The following is a 17,265-nucleotide window of genomic DNA, read 5'->3' on the forward strand; positions in this document are numbered from 1 at the left end:
CGTGCTGGAGCCTATCCCAGCTGTCATCGGGCAGGAGGCAGGGTACACCCTGAACTGGTTGAATACTTAACTATCTTAATAATAAATAATGTGCCTCAGGATGAAAAAGCAAAGCTTGTGACCATAATGTACACAAGGTAGATCCCTCGCTCAGTATGTTCAATTGAATGGAGCCAGCGAAACTCTTTCAAAATATCCAAACTTTCGCTTTAATTCTCACCAACATCCTTTCTCTTTAGAAAACCTTTCAACCAATCTTTTAAGAAATGTGATAAAGTATAGTATACTTTATATACAGCATCAAACTCCTATACAGGCTGGCTGTTCAGGGCATCCATGTATACAATCGCTCAATGTGCTGGGAGGCATCTGCAACTCTTGTACCCTGCCTCCTGCCCGATGATAGCTCGGATAGGCTACAGCACGCCCGCGACCCGAGTGAGGCGAAGCGGCTCAGAAAATGGATTGATGGATAAATAATAATAATTTAAAATAACTGTTCAATAAGTTCAAATACAAAGGGCTAAAAAAATGCATTTACAGAGTGTAATCATGAAATGCAATCCAAAAGAAACAATTACAGTTTATACAGAAAAGGCAGTCACATTAGGATCCAAGCACCAACTTGTCATTTGAAATATTTGTCAATATAGTGCATTGTCAAGGACAGGTACCGCTCCATTTTTCTGCTTAAGTTCAGTCATGCTTGCATAGAACTCGACAGCTGTGATTTCCCTTTTTATTTCACCCCGATATTTTTCATGAAGTTCTGCCCAGCCGTGAACACTAATAAAACGAAGTGCAGTGTGAAAAGGCCTTAAACTATGCATTCACCCCCTGGTAATTGGCGGACGACTGGTTGAGAAAGTGCTCGATTAGATATGCAGCAGAACCACCAAAAGTAAAAATTGCTGGTGATCAGGTTAATTTAATCATGGGAGCCAAAATCATGATCACTATTAAAATTCAATTTATTGTGCAGCCCGACGAAATGTGCTTGCTTCAAGATGTTTATTTGTCACTCCGCCTTGGAGTTTACTGTAAAAAAACACTCAACGTCTGCTACCTTAATGCTCACATACAATAATGCGAAAACCCATAGACATTCTAATATTAAATATATTTATTATAAAATATAAAGTATATTCATATTGAACATTTCAATAATTGATGATTTTTACTTGTAAATGTGTCTTGCACTATGTATAGTCACCGTCAACGGACACATGGGTTTTCTTGGCCGCATTCAGCTGCACTGTGATTGTATCCTGTTGTCCCTGTGACGTCCAGCAAAACTGTTATTTGCACAGTAATGTGGTGGAAAAAAACCATTGCAAGTTCCATCCAACATCCATCCAAGAGAATTGCATTTTTTTTCACATCCAAGAAACCATTCAACTGACTCATATACACGATCACAGTTGAGGCAAGGAAACAGTTTTTACTTTGTCACATTGCAGTAAATGAGCCAACAGGCACCATGACCTTCCATCCATCCATTTTCTGAGCCGCTTCTCCTCACTAGGGTCGCGGGCGTGCTGGAGCCTATCCCAGCTGTCATCGGGCAGGAGGCGGGGTACACCCTGAACTGGTTGCCAGCCAATCGCAGGGCACATAGGAACAAACAACCATTCGCACTCACAGTCATGCCTACGGGCAATTTAGAGTCTCCAATTCATGCATGTTTTTGGGATGTGGGAGGAAACCGGAGTGCCCGGAGAAAACCCACGCAGGCACGGGGAGAACATGCAAACTCCACACATGCGGGGACGGGGATTGAACCCGGGTCCTCAGAACTGTGAGGCTGACGCTCTAACCAATCGGCCACCGTGCCGCGGCACCATGACCTGAACTACAAAATTTTTTAGAATGCCAGTCTACATGCACTTTCCGAGATCTTTCGTATTTGTCTAAAATGGTATGTACATAATGTTTATATGCAAATTTGGACGTGCCCACCGATTTCATGCTTTGTCATAAAGTCTGACTATTACAAATGTGTACAGTATATGCTAACAATCAGGCATGCATGATTGTTTCTTACATTCTGTATATTTTGGAAATGGGAGTTTAACAGTCTTTTAGTAATGTTGGCATTTATTTTTTATTTTTTTTTGTCCTCATGGTTGAGCGAAATAATTTTCAGTGTGGACTGCTGATTGGTTTTGCGATCTGCACAATGAGTGATCAGGGAGTTGTCCTGAAGTGTACAATACCAACTGTAATGGCAGTGATATTTTAAAACATCAGAAGGTGCATGCCTAAAGTTTAGTTGATCTTTTTGTGTCATTGTAGTAAATTTTGGGGATAGGGTTTAAAATATATTAATATAAATTTAATTTATAATATATAATATACATATATATATATATATATATTAATATTATTCCTTGTTATTCTCCCTCTTTCTATAGCAACTCTTCAGCTGCCAGGCCTTGAAGAAGCTGAGCATGCCTGATAACGACCTCTCCAACCTTCCAACCACAATTGCCAGCCTGGTTAACCTCAAAGAGCTTGACATAAGTAAAAATGGTAAAACACTTTTTTTCAAAACAAAACAAAACAAACAAAAAAAAAACTCTAAAGCCACTGGAATAGATGATGATGTTAGTACCTGAGTTACAATATGTGGTCCATTTAGATGAAAATAACAGCTTCATAATTGTCTTGAAGGCAACTGGCTTGTATTAAAGTCTATGTGAAGTGAAAAAAGTCTTCTAAATTTGACACATCACAGAGACGAGTGTTGTTAACAACCCAAAACAAAGTATTTAAAATGAGGCTTGAAAATGGTGGAAAATCTCGCCATTCTGTCATCTCTCAAACGCTGTGGGTGTGTCCACTGAATGCGCTGAAACCAAGCTTCGCTCAACTGTCAATCAAATAACACATATCATTCTTATGCCTACACATCCCTACATATTTGAGCTGCGAAAACACATCCACTTCATCCCTCTGGTGGCTGCAATATATCTCACAGGGTCATCGCAGGGCTTTCAACAGTCATTTTAAATGCATGTGAGCTTTCACACACAAAAAAAACTGTTTCTGGCTTTCCCAGATGGACAGCGGCTGCCGCAACAGCACCAGAACCAAGCCGTCATCAATACAGTACATAGATATAGTGCAGTAAAAAACAATTGGTCCCCTACTCAAATACTTATATTTTTTGCATAGTTTACCCACTTTAATGTTTAAGTCAAGTGTATTTGTATAGCCCTTAATCACAAAAAAAGTCTTAAAGGCCTTCATAGGCCCACAGTTGACAAAGACTGATAATGTCCCCTGATCTAAATCCCCAATTGGGCAAGGGAAAAAAAAAAACATTTGGTGAGAAAAGAAGAAACCTTGAGAAGGGACATTTATCACATAGTATGGTGCTGTACAATGTTAATTAAGGGGCATAAGAGTCCATAAGAGATGAAGCACCGCAGGTACATGCATTCAGGAAAGTGGTTCTGCCTCAAGACCTGGGCCCTCATTTATCAAAGAGTGGGTAAAACAGGTTCTAAGTTTGTTCGTACGTCTGACATTTAATATGTGTAAGTCCAAAAAAATCAGCATTTATCAAATGTAGTGGCACCTGTCGCACGCACACCAGTAAGTAATGTCTGTTGATAAATCCATCCAGTTCTAATCTGCCACGCTCGCACACGCTGAGCCTCATTTGCATAGAGAACATCAAACACAAATCAGATTTTCCTAGTAAAAATGAAATAAACTAATGAAGTTTTTAAATGGTGATTTTATTTATTCAGGAAAAATATATTCGACGCTACCTGGCCCTGTGTGAAAAAGTAATGCCCCCCTTGTTAAGTCATTAATTAACTGTGGTTAATCACATTTTTTCGTTCATTTCAAATTACCACACCCAAGCCTGATTGCTTCCAGACCAGTTGAGTCAAGAAATCATTTAAGTAGAACCTGTTTGACAAAATGAAGTTGACCAAAAGATCTCAAAATGCTGCAACAAAATGCCAGAATCCAAAGAAATTCAAGAACAGATGAGAGATAAAGTAATTGACATCTGTCAGTCTAGAAAGGGTTACAAAGCCATTTGTAACATTTAAGATTCCAGGGAACCACGATGAGAGCCATTATCCTCAAATGGAGAAAACATGGAACAGTGGTGAACCTTCTCAGGAGTGGCCGGCGTACAAAAGTTTCCCCAAGAGCACAGCGACACCACATCCAGGAGGCCACAAAGGAACTCAGCACAACATCTAAAGAACTGCAGGCCTCAGTTAAGGTCAGTGTTCATGACTTAACAATAAGGAAGAAACTGGGCAGAAATGGCATCCATGGCAAAGTTCCAAGGAGAAAACCACTGCTGATCAAAAAGAACATAAAGGTTTGCAATAAACACATCTGAATAATTCCCAAGACTTTTGGGAGAATATTCTATGGACTGATGAGACGAAAGTTGAACTTTTTGGAAGGTGTGCGTCTTGTTACATCTGGCATAAATTTAACAGAGCATTTGAGAAATAACATCATACCATCAGCCAAATATGGTGGTGGTAGTGTGAGGGTCTGGGGCTGCTCTCTTCTTCAGGAACTGGACGACTTGCTGTGATTGATGAAACCATGAATTCTGCTCTTTACCAGAAAATGTTGAAGGAGAATGATCAGCCATCAGTTCATAACCTGAAGCGCACTTGGTTTCTGCAGCAGGACAACGATCCATAACACACCACCAGGTCAACTTCTGAATGGCTTAAAAAAAAAAAAGAATCCTTAAAAAGTCCATTCATGCTCGAAAAACCCTCTATTGTTGCTTCATTAAAACAATTATTTAAGCAAGGGTGGGCCAAAATATCTCCACGGAGATGTGAAAGCCTCATTGCCAGTTTTTGAAATCTTTATTTCCGTTGTTGTGCTGCAGGTGGCCCAACCAGTTATGAGGTTTAGAGGGCTGTTACTTTTTCACACAGGGCCAGGTAGCCTTGAATCATTTTTTTCCCCTTAGTAAACAAAATCACCATTTAAAAACTGTAATTTATGTTTATTTTGGTTATCCTTGACTAATACTTACATTTGTTTGATGATCTTAAACATTAAAGTGTGGAAACTATGAATTTGAGAAGGGGCCCCCCATTTTTTCATATCTATATTTATCTATCCATCTTTCTTGTATCTATCTTAATCTGCATAGCCCTTCTTGTGTCTATCCGCTTCTTCCGTCTTCCAATTGCACCATGTTGTTGTGGTTAAAAACAAATACAGTAGAGTGTATTGCATGTGGAGACATGGCAAGGCACTAAGGATCCTAGGTGAGTAAAGACAACCTGTGGGAGCCATCCACACCAAAAGGTGCCACAGCCCGTAGCCACAGAGGATGCTACTACAGAAACCATCATGACCGGGGTACACCGTTGGGGGCCTCCCCACATTGTGCAGAGGCCCCCCCGGTCCGAGGAAACTGCAGTACGAACACACTACCCAGCATAGAGGCTCCCATGAAGAGACACAGAAGTTAAATTTAAAAAGACTACAATGATTTGCAAATCATGTTAAATCTATATTTAATTGAATACACTACAAAGACAAGATATTCTCATAAACTCATAAACGTTATTGTTTTTAGCAAATAATCATTAACTTTGAATTTTATGGCTGCAACACGTTCCTAAAAAAGCTGGGACAGGTGGCAAAAAAGATTGAGAACTTGAGGAATGCTCATCAAACACCTGTTCGGAACATCCCACAGGTGAAGGCTAATTGGGAACAGGTGGGTGCCATGATTGGGTATAAAAGGAGCTTCCCTGAATTGCTCAGTCATTCACAAGCAAAGATGGGGCGAGATTCATCTCTTTGTGAACAAGTGCGTGAGAAAAGAGTAGAACAGTTTAAGGACAATGTTCCTCAACGTACAATTGCAAGGAATTTAGGGATTTCATCATCTACGTTCCATAATATCATCAAAAGGTTCCAAGAATCTGGAGAAATCACTGCATGTAAGTGGCAAGGCCGAAAACCAACATTGAATGCCCGTGACCTTCGATCCCTCAGGCGGCACTGCATCAAAAACCGACATCAATGTGAAAAGGATATCACCACATGGGCTCAGGAACACTTCAGAAAACCAATGTCAGTAAATACACTTCGGCGCTACATCCGTAAGTGCAACTTGAAACTCTACTATGCAAAGCAAAAGCCATTTATCAACAACACCCAGAAACGCCGCCGGCTTCTCTGGCCCCGAGCTCATCTAAGATGGACTGATGCAAAGTGGAAAAGTGTTCTGTGGTCCGACGAGTCCACATTTCAAATTGTTTTGGGAAATTGTGGACGTCATGTCCTTTGGGCCAAAGAGGAAAAGAACCATCCATACTGTTATGGATGCAAAGTTCAAAAGCCAGCATCTGTGAAGGTATGGGGCTGTGTTAGTGCCAATGGCATGGGTAACTTACACATCTGTGAAGGCACCATTAATGCTGAACGGTACATACAGGTTTTGGAGAAACGTATGCTGCCATCCAAGCAACGTCTTTTTCATGGACACCCCTGCTTATTTCAGCAAGACAATGCCAAACCACATTCTGCACGTGTTACAACAGCGTGGCTTTGTAGTAAAAGAGTGCGGGTACTAGACTGGCCGGCCTGCAGTCCAGACCTGTCTCCCATTGAAAACGTGTGGCGCATTATGAAGCGTAAAATACGACAACGGAGACCCCGGACTGTTGAACAGCTGAAGCTGTACATCAAGCTGTACGAAGCTTCAACAATTAGAGTCCTCATTTCCCAAACATTTATTGAATGTTCTTAAAAGAAAAGGTGATGTAACACAGTGGTAAACATGACCCTGTCCCAGCTTTTTTGGAATGTGTTGCAGCCATAAAATTCAAAGTTAATGATTATTTGCTAAATACAGCAAAGTTTATCAGTTTGAGCGTTAAATCATATCTTGTCTTTATAGTGTATTCAATTAAATATAGGTTGAACATGATTTGCAAATCATTGTATTCTGTTTTTACTTATGTTTAACACAACGTCCCAACTTCATTGGAATTGGGGTTGTAATAGGATAGATGAAAAAAATAAATAAATAAATAAATAATTGTCTCAATGATAGCTGGGATAGGCTCTAGCACGCCCGCGACCCTTGTGAGGATGAACCGGTACAGAAAATGGATGGATGGATGAAATGAATTGCACCACTTAACCACTGATGCAAATGAAGGTGGTCACATTTTTATATACTAGGAGAAGGGTGCCTCATGCTGGGGCCCAAGTGCTTCACTGGGCCCCATTTTAGCCACGGCCAAAAAGTCAGGAGAACTGAAATGGTGAAAATCAGTTAAACGCTGTATCGCCACAATTCGGGACTACATATCGTATTTTCACGACCATAAGGCGCACTGCATTAAAAGGCGGAGTCTCAGTTACGGAGTCTATTTCTGTATTTAACACATACATAAGGCACACCGTACTATTGGGCGCAGGCATGGTAAAACATACGCTAGCTTAAAACATACAGTAGCATGCATGCACGCTAAAACAACGTTTTTATCTAATGCCATCCATTAAATAAAGAAAGCGTGACAAGGTACACTGAAACTATTTTTAAAGAAACACAAACTGTTTTTGATACGCTGTAGTGTTTAAAGAGCTTTTTTTCCCCTTTCGCATTCTACTCTCATCGATTGCGTTCAAACTGACAATCCTCTGTTGACCAAAAGATCTACACAAGTGATCGGTGCGCCAATGAAAGGGTGCCGACAACTTGGCCAGTGTGATTAGGATATTTTGGGTCCCTTTTAAAATTGAAAAACACAAAAATGTGCACCATACTAAACTGAACTGTACTGCTTAGTGGAAACTGCGGCATTTATTTATTTATTTATTTATTTATACCACAGTGGCTTGAAAACAAATTCCACTTCTCCACTGCTGGAGCAGCCCAGGAGCAAAAGACACAATTATTTCTTTCCTCAGCTTTAAAGATCTTGATCATCTCTACTGCCATAACAATCTTATTAAGAAGACAGAGGAATTAGAAAAGAAGGACTTGGGAAACAACATCAGCATTTCGATTTTTCTCATAGAGCCACAGTAATTAACCACTGTGCAATTAAATCTTGTAATCACAGTAATTTTACAACTTTCAAACAATCACATTTCAGAGTTGATAAAACCTTATCTTAATGTCTTACTCAACAAAGATGGAACTATCTGAATAATGTATAACCACAATGTTCTCTTGTCGTCTATTTTTTTCTACCTCGTATCTTTTCTAACAGGTATCCAGGAGTTTCCAGATAATATTAAATGCTGTAAAGGCCTGTCAGTGGTAGAGGCCAGCGTCAACCCCATCACCAAGTAAGATAGCATCAGACATCTTGGAACAAATGATATGACTGTAGTGTCTATACTGTAATATTTAGCCAATTTGACTGAAAGCGGTACAACAATGTACAGCATTTTATCTTTGCATTAAAAAAATGTTTAATGTAATAGTAAATCTATTATAGAATTGATATAAATTGAAATATGGACTAGAAATTACAGTCATGCTCTTATTTTTCTTGCCTTCTACTGGATATAGAGTGCTCACTCTTTTTTTTCTTGCTTTCCACAGGCTCCCAGATGGTTTTACGCAGCTCCTGAATCTGACTCAGCTCTTCTTAAATGATGCCTTCATGGAGTACTTGCCAGCGAACTTTGGCAGGTAATTCTATGCATGGTGTGCCGTCTTGAGTGACAGACTTATTGGAATTTATTTCCTTTACCAGGGGCTTTTTTCAGTGTTTTGGAAATGATGGATTGGCTTGAAATGACCAAATTCTAAGCCGAAATGCTGTGGGAATTAACTTTCCAAATATTATTCCACTCATTATGTATTTTGGGGCATGTGTATTAGTAGTTCTTGTAACCTTAGTGTACAGATACTGTAGGATTGGGCCTCTTTACTCTAATAGGAATGATTCTTGCTTCGGGTGCAAGAGGCACCGGGTTCACTGCTGTTAACGCCCAGGCTTTGATAGTGGGTGTCACATAAAGACTCCAGATGGATGATGATTATTCCTTGGTGCGATCCAATTGAGGCATCACAGTGGGGCATGTGGTTCACCCCCCTCACAGTCAATGTTCCGTTTACATTCAAGCTCAGACCTTTCTGTGCAGTGTTTCTAATGCTGACCCTTTCTAATGCTTTGCGGATGACACCCGGCCTCTTGTGTGGCAGGCGAGATTTCCACTGAACCGCCAATGCACTTTTTTGATACTCTGTAGAAATCGATGGATGGATAGATGGATGGGATTCAATTCAAAATGATATTGACTAAATAAAAACGGACAATTGGGTCTTTAATTTTCCATGTGGATAATTTTGGATGGCGTTTAATTTTTTTTTGAAAAGTGAACGTTGTCATCATTGTAACTGTATTAGTCCTAGATGTAATGAAATATTGTATATGTACAAGAAAATTGGCTTTTTTTTATATAGTTATACTAAATTAACTGTGGCCTATTTGTTCTACCTGACGAAGAGAGTGAAGGAAATAAAGATTTGGGTGTTTGTTTTTGGTAGACTCTCCAAACTTCGAATCCTGGAGCTGAGAGAGAACCACCTGAAAACAATGCCAAAGTAAGACTCAATTTGTGTTTGTGCTTTTGGTCTGACTGCTTTACATTTTTTGCTCTCTGACAATTTACATGTTGCTCCACACTAGGGCTGAGTTTGCTGTAGAATAAAGTTACATACAGTACATACGTGACAGGCGTTCTTGGATATTGGTGTAGCGATTTCTAAATGGTTTAAAAGCCTGACATATAAAAGTGTGCTTGATTTTTTTTTTATTGTGGCCATACTCTCACAATGGCCACCGATGGAATAGCAATCACTGTCACTGGCTGCAATGAATCTTGTCTACCATTCTGTTTTTCCATTCTGATTTACTTTAAAGAACCCCGTATGATGAGAAACATATTTGGACCATGTTTTTGAGTCAACAGGGCCACCGTCTGGAGCCAGGTCTAAAGGTGGAACTCAATGCCGAGCACCTGGTGGCCGGGCCTACACTCACAGCCTGAAGAGGCAATGTGGGTTCCCCTTTCCATGGTCTCACTGCCTGTGGGAGGGGCTACGAATCTAATATGAGCTGGGTGGCAGTTGAAGGCAGGCACCTTGAGCTGTTTGGTCCCCGGCTGCATAAGCCGGCCCTAGAGACGTGGAACATCGCCTCTCTGGCAGGAAAGGAGCCTGAGCTGGTGTGCCAGGTTGACAGGTTCCGACTAGACATAGTCGGGCTCGCCTAGACAATGGAACCAGTCCTCCTCAAAGGGCTTAGATTCTCACTACTCCCAATCTGGAGTTGCCCCTGGCACAGAGCAGGTGTGGGCATACCTTTTGTCACCCAGCTTGTTGCCTTTATGTTGGGGTTCAACCCAGTGGATGAGTGGGTAGCCTCTGTCCGCTTTTGGGTGGGAGGATGTGTCCTGATTATTGTTTGTGCCTGTGCACCAAACACAGCTCAGAGTGCCCATGTTTTTGGAGCCCTTGGCGATGGTTGATGCTTGGGACTCCCTTGTTCTGCTGGAGAACTACACTCACATGGGCACTGTGCTTTGTTATTGGAATGCTGTGATCCTCACAGATATGGTGTCTATAATGAACACCATATTTAAGTATTAGGGTATCCATATGCACAGTTGACACCAGGACACCCAAGGCCGTAGTTCGATGATCGACTTTGTGGTCGATCAATTGTGGGAAGAGCTGTCAACTGATCACTACCTGGTGTTGTCTTGGCTCCAACGGTGGCAAGGATGCCGGTCCAACCTGGCAGACACAATCATGTTGTGTTGGTCTGCCAGGAAGAGAAGAAGCTGTCTGGTCCCCAGTCAGAACGTCACCTCCAGAAGAACTCCCTAGCCACATTGAAAATGTCTCCTTTTCCTCAACTGTCTCCGGTATACCCCTCAGCTCAGGAAAATGAAATCACAAGGATGACAACTCGAACGTCTATACAATAAAAAAGGTCTCATCACATCAAATGCTGGAAATACCAAAACACTATTTTCACTCCTCAACAAAATTCTCCCGCCACCCAACTCTCTACCTCCTCACTGGACACCTGCAACATGTTAATGCTGTATTTCACTGAAAAAATTCCAAATATCCACTACCACCTTTCACCTGAACCCTCCCCCCTCTGTCACTTTTTCTCCTCTTTCACACGCTCCGACCCTTCAGAAATTGCAGCTCTCATTCATAATTCCAAGCCCTCCACATACCAGCTCAAGCCCCTCCCCACAACCTGGGTCAAATCCAGCCTCTCCTCACTGCTTCCCCTCATCTCTTCCAATATCCACTCTTCTCTCTCCTCCGGCATTGTCCCATCATTGACCAAAACTGCAGCTCTCACCCCTATTCTTAAAAAACTTACCTCGGACCTCAACAACTGCCATAACCTGCACCCCATCTCCAATTTACCCTTCATTTCCAAAGTCTTTGAAAAAATAGTTGCCACCCAGCTCCACTCTCACTTATCACTTTACAAGGCTTTCCAGTCCGGTTTCTGTCCCCTCCACAGCACTGAAACAGCTTTATTGAAAATCACCATTTCATCACCACCTCCTAATTTCCAGCTGACTCCTATTCCTCATCCTCCTTGACCTAAGTGCTGGCTTTGACAACATTTCACACCAAATCCTCCTCAATAAACTCTCCTCTATTGGCATCGCCCACACCCTCCTAGACTGGTTCCACTCCTACCTCAAAGACCGCATGCAGTTCATCTAGCTCAAGTCCTTCTCATCCAACCCCTACCCAGTCACTTCAGGTGTGCCCCAGGACTCTGTCCTTGGGCCCCTGCTTTTAATCATCTACTTCCTTCCCCTCGACACCATTTTTCAAAAATTCAGTTCTCTACCATTGCTTTGCGGATGACACCCAGGTCTACCTCTCCTGCAAACCCAACATTTCTCTTCCTCCCTCCTCTCTCACCTTCTGCAAATCAGAAATTTATACTTGGTTCACCTCTAACTTCATGAAACTAAACAGTGATAAAGCAGAAGTACTACTTGTCGGCACCAAATCTACACTATCAAAAGTTAAAAGTCTATCCATCACAGTTGATCACTCCCTAATCTCCCCCTCCCCTCAGGTTAAGAGTCTGGGTGTCATCCTTGACAGCAGACTATCTTTCCATTCTCATATCAGTAACATAACCCGGTCAGCTTACTTCCACCTACGCAACATCAACCAATTCCGCCCCTCCCTTACCCCGCATACTGCCTCTATCTTGGTCCACAGTCTTTTCACCTCCCATCTTGACTATTGTAGCTCCCTCCTCTTCGGCCTCCCTCAAAAGTCCCTCCATAAGTTGCAACCGGTCCAGAACTCAGCCGCACGGATCATCTTTCCACCACATCACCCCCATCTTCCGGCAACTTCACTGGCTCAATGTCAAATTTAGAATTCGTTCAAACTCCTCGACAGCTTCTAGGTCATCCACAATCTCGCCCCTCCATACTTGTACGACCTCCTCCACATCGCCACTCTAGCTGGCACCCTCAGATTCTCCTCCTCCTACCACCTGACTTCCCACCTGCCAGTCTCAGCACCATAGGTCGTTCTGCTCCCCATTTCTGGAATTCTTTGCCACCAGACGTCTGCAACTCAGTTTCTTTCACCACCTTTAAATCCAAACTCAAAACCCACCTCTTCAAGATCGTCTTCTCACTGTAACATCACTGCCCTGTATTTTAGTTTTTGTATTTGTTTTATTCTCTCTGAATAATTCTGTTTTTATTGTTGTTTTATTGAACGTACAGTGTCCTTACGGGGCTCAAAAAGAGCTTACGTGTCCTAGGTAGGCATGGGACAAAGAATCCACATAGACCATGTTCCGTGCTTGCATTGTTGAGGTGACTGACCAGAGCTGTGGCCCTAAGGTGGTCACTGCCTGGTGTAGCAGTAATCTCCAAACCCGTTGTTGGACACTGTCTGTCAGGAATGCTGTCAAGCTCAATACATTCATGCAACAGAATAATTCATGGCTTCCTGCGAGTATGTCAGCTTTGTTTTTAATTAAACTGGCCCTGATTTCACACTGAGTAAGTAACTTTGTTATTAAATTGAGATGAGATTATCATTATTTCAGTATTCATACTTTTTGTGAATATTTTTTTGGGCAGTGTGCAGTGAGATTTTTCAAATGTAAAATACGTTTCCTCAATAAAGGTTTGGAAGCACTCCCCTAATGGTTGCTGGGATGAAGTTCCATTCTACTGCAGCTTTAACAAAGAACACAAATTAACTGAAAACACTTTTGTGAGTGGGGTAATGCAATCCCCTTTAACTGCACCTCTAGTAAACTGATGTGCAGTTGTTCTTATGTTGACAAACTCCCTGAGAAGGGGAGAAGTCAAGCCATGTATGATCATTAGAGTAATATCCATATATTTAATCGTTTTCCCAATTTAAAAGTCATACAGTATTTATTAAATATTGGATAATTATGAAAAAGTACTAATTTCTTTTCATGGATGTTAAGTGTTTGTTAATACAGAGACTGTAAAGATTTTAGAGTGGTGGTGCTAGCCTCTGACCAGGTTGTGAAACACAAAGTCATATGGGAAATAACCATAAAGTGCACGTACATCTGTTGACATATACTGTTGAATAAACCTGAAATTTGAAATGTTTTATTTGATGCGGTGACAGACATTTTTTCATCTGTCTTGAAAAACAGTTTAGAATCAGTCAGAAATCCAACCTAGGCTACTTGCTTTCAGATATTGCCAGATTGCTATACATAATTTATTAAAACTTCTCACAGCAATACCATCAATTTGTCAGCTTGACTACAAGGTTAAGTATATAGGATAACATTCAATTCATAAAAATACAATGTCCCAATACTTAATATTAACCACTTGTATGTAGGAGGACTACTTGAATGTAACCACTGGAAATACAGAATCGACTTCCACTCAAAGATCCAAGCTTTCTTTTGATAGTAGGTGTCTGCATTCCCTCATTTCAGGTCCATTCATCGATTGACACAGTTGGAGAGGTTGGATCTGGGTAGCAATGAATTCTCTGAAGTGGTGAGAATGTTTGCTATTCAATTTAGCAGCTTGTCTTCATCTAAATGAACGCCTAAGAAGTGATACTCTGGCCAGTTGAATTGTCTCTTTTGTAAAAACAACAACAAATATATGAATATGGATGGGATGAGAAAGAGAATTACACACACAGTTGGCAAGTCCCATTTCATGGATAGCTTCTTAGGCGTTAACATTTCAAAAGCCACTGCAGCATATGATGAATCTTCCGGAGAACTCGTCTAATTAAGGAGTGAGGCATGGGTTCAGCTGGACCATGAAATGGGACACAGTGCCATGAGGGGGCTGAGGGAGAGAAGACTGGATGGGATCTTACAGGATGTGACATCAGGGTCAGACATTAAGTTCACAGCATGGTTCGCCTCCCGCTGAAAGTCTCGTCCACTAATTTATGTTTTCTATACTCACCAGCCACACGACTCTTTGTATAGCGTAGGCCAGTTGTACTCCACTGGAAACTACAACAACCATAACAACTGTATTCTTAATACCTTTATGATTTAAAACTGAGTATTAATAACTTTGTAAAAATTAATATTACTGTATTTGATGAAACTGTTGTATGAAATATCATTATATACCTAATGAAGTGTCCCGTGAATGTACATTGTCGCAAGACTGAAACATGTCACAGGAACAATAGATTTGTATTTTGTATTGACATGTGTGGTTTATTTGATTAGCCGGAGGTGTTGGAGCAGATCCACAACCTAAAGGAGCTGTGGATGGATAACAACTCTCTACAGTCCATACCAGGGGTAAGGACACGAAGTATTAAAAAAAATGTTCTTTTGCTCTTTTATAGAGCTGGCTTATCTATGATTTGCCTTCCTTATCTCTCTGACTGCAGTCACTAGGAAAACTTCGCCAGCTGCGCTACTTAGACTTAGCAAAGAATCGTATTGAGAATTTGGACACGGATGTTTCAGGTTGTGAGGCCTTAGAGGATCTTTTGCTTTCCTCCAACATGCTTCAGCACCTTCCTGACTCTATAGGTAGGTGCTCAAATGCAATCATGATTTTATTCATCCATTCATCCATTTTCTGAACCGCTCATCCTTACTAGGGTTGCGGGTGTGCTGGCGCCTATCCCAGCTGGTTTTGGGCAAGAGGCGGGGTATACCCTGAACTGGTCACCAGCCAATCGATGACATGATGTTATTATTCTCGATAAACAAGAGCACTCATAGAACACAGCCCTCCATCTACAACAGTCCAAACTATATGTTTTTTTTAATATCTAGGTTCAGAGGTGGGTAGTAACGTGCTACATTTACTCCATTACATTTACTCAAGTAACATTTACTCAAGTAACATTTTCCATAAACTGTACTCAGAGTACTTTAAATGCACCGTACTTTTTACTTTTACTTGAGTATTTATGTGAAGAAAGATCGATACTTTTACTCCGTTACTGATCGACATGTCGTTTGCTACTTTTATTAATTCATTCTTGCGTGTGCGCATCTATTTTAGACTCCATCTTCGACTTCCGCATAGGGTGCCCGTTGCGCCAATCTAACGGGATCACTAATGTCATTTGACTCCAATTCACCAATCAGACGACACAAGGCAGTCACATGACCGCACACGTAAGGGCCCAATGTATGTTACAAATTTAAATGGTGGCAGGTGTGTCGACTCCCATATATATATTTTTTTAATTGTTTGATGTTCATGCTCTAATTAAAAAAAATTATAATAATCTGAAGTTACTCACAAATTACTCTATACTTGAGTAGTTTTTTCATTGAGTACTTTCTTTTTACTTTTACTTGTGTCATATTATTCTAAAGTAACATTACTCTTACTTGACTACAATATTTGGCTACTCTACCCACCTCTGTCTAGGATCCAGTTTCATAGAAAGGGATTCAGTAGTTTTTACTGTGCAAAAGGTTGTGATGTGATCCTGTAAACAAGGTTACTTTGCATTTATCAACAGTTATGCATTTGCATGTCTAACAGGAATGTTAAAGAAGCTGACCACACTGAAAGTGGATGACAACCAGTTGACCTCACTACCGGGAACCATTGGGAGGTAAGAAACCTCCATGAGAATAATGGCCCATTCAAACCATGAACATCTGTTTTTTCCTGCTAGTTCATCAGTTGGTGTTATTTTCTGGTTCTGTGCTTTCTTTGTTTACTACTCTGTGTCATTGTGCTGGCTGATAATTTGCGGTGTTGGGGCTGGGGGTGGGGGGGGGGGGGGGGCAGGAATGCAGTGTGTTGCTTGCTGCGTTGCCGTGGCATAAGTGTGAAGCCCAAGCAAGGGTGAGTAACTTTAGCACATTAGTTTGTTGCTCCAGGGTAGCGTTCAGAGACAGTGAGCTGTTCAGTTGTGTCACAGATACTAACACACCATGAGGGGAAAAAAATTATTGCTTCAATATTTCATGCAAACTAAACTTTATTTTGGTTTTGGTGCACAAATGTTTTGTCATCATTTCCTCCTTAATTATTAAATCTGGTTTAAAGTCCTCGCAGACTGACTGAAGATGACCTGAAAGCAAGCCCACCTAAAAGATTACATAACCATTTCACAAATATGCCGATGAAAATTCATACTTATCCATCAAAGCACATATTCAGTTACAGCAGGGAGATTAATTTATATTGTCATTATGAGGAAAAATGTGGAGACATTTAAAATTAAATCCAATCTGACAGAGAATAAAGTTTCTTTGCATGTTATGAATCAGAACACAACACAAGAAACTCTATTGTAGACAATGATTATAATAGAAAGGCCTATTGCAGCGCTGCTCTTGCTTTTCTTTTGGCAGTTAAATAACTTTTCATTGTAATGTAATGGGGCGGCATGGTGGCCGACTGGTTAGAGCGTCAGCCTCACAGTTCTGAGGAGCGGGGTTCAATCCCCGGTCCCGCCTGTGTGGAGTTTGCATGTTCTCCCCGTGCCTGCGTGGGTTTTCTCCGGGCACTCCGGTTTCCTCCCACATCCCAAAAACATGCATTAATTGGGGACTCTAAATTGCCCGTAGGTGTGAATGTGAGTGCGAATGTTGTTTGTTTGTATGTGCCCTGCGATTGGCTGGCAACCAGTTCGGGGTGTACCCCGCCTCCTGCCCGATGATAGTTGGGATGGGCTCCAGCACGCCCGCGACCCTAGTGAGGAGAAGCGGCTCAGAAAATGGATGGATGGATGGATGTAATGTAATGATGTAA

At 41.3% G+C, this 17,265-nt stretch overlaps 1 protein-coding gene across 18 annotated transcripts in view; it reads left to right on the plus strand.

Annotated features, from left to right (window-relative positions):
* Nucleotides 1-17,265, plus strand: part of lrrc7 (leucine rich repeat containing 7) — a 126,246-nt gene that overhangs the window by 75,017 nt on the left and 33,964 nt on the right. For 15 of the 18 annotated variants that reach the window (XM_061779497.1, XM_061779494.1, XM_061779495.1 and 12 more), the window contains 8 exons: nt 2,415-2,532; nt 8,244-8,322; nt 8,582-8,671; nt 9,533-9,589; nt 13,995-14,058; nt 14,760-14,834; nt 14,927-15,071; nt 16,045-16,117. In XM_061779497.1, the coding sequence (XP_061635481.1) occupies nt 2,415-2,532; nt 8,244-8,322; nt 8,582-8,671; nt 9,533-9,589; nt 13,995-14,058; nt 14,760-14,834; nt 14,927-15,071; nt 16,045-16,117 (701 nt within the window). Of the gene's footprint in view, nt 1-2,414; nt 2,533-4,106; nt 4,250-8,243; nt 8,323-8,581; nt 8,672-9,532; nt 9,590-13,994; nt 14,059-14,759; nt 14,835-14,926; nt 15,072-16,044; nt 16,118-17,265 lie in introns of those variants that run through there. The other 3 variants (XM_061779507.1, XM_061779508.1, XM_061779510.1) reach the window with 3 other exon arrangements.

This window comes from Phyllopteryx taeniolatus, chromosome 7 (assembly GCF_024500385.1).
Source record: "Phyllopteryx taeniolatus isolate TA_2022b chromosome 7, UOR_Ptae_1.2, whole genome shotgun sequence".
Classification (NCBI taxonomy): domain Eukaryota; kingdom Metazoa; phylum Chordata; class Actinopteri; order Syngnathiformes; family Syngnathidae; genus Phyllopteryx; species Phyllopteryx taeniolatus.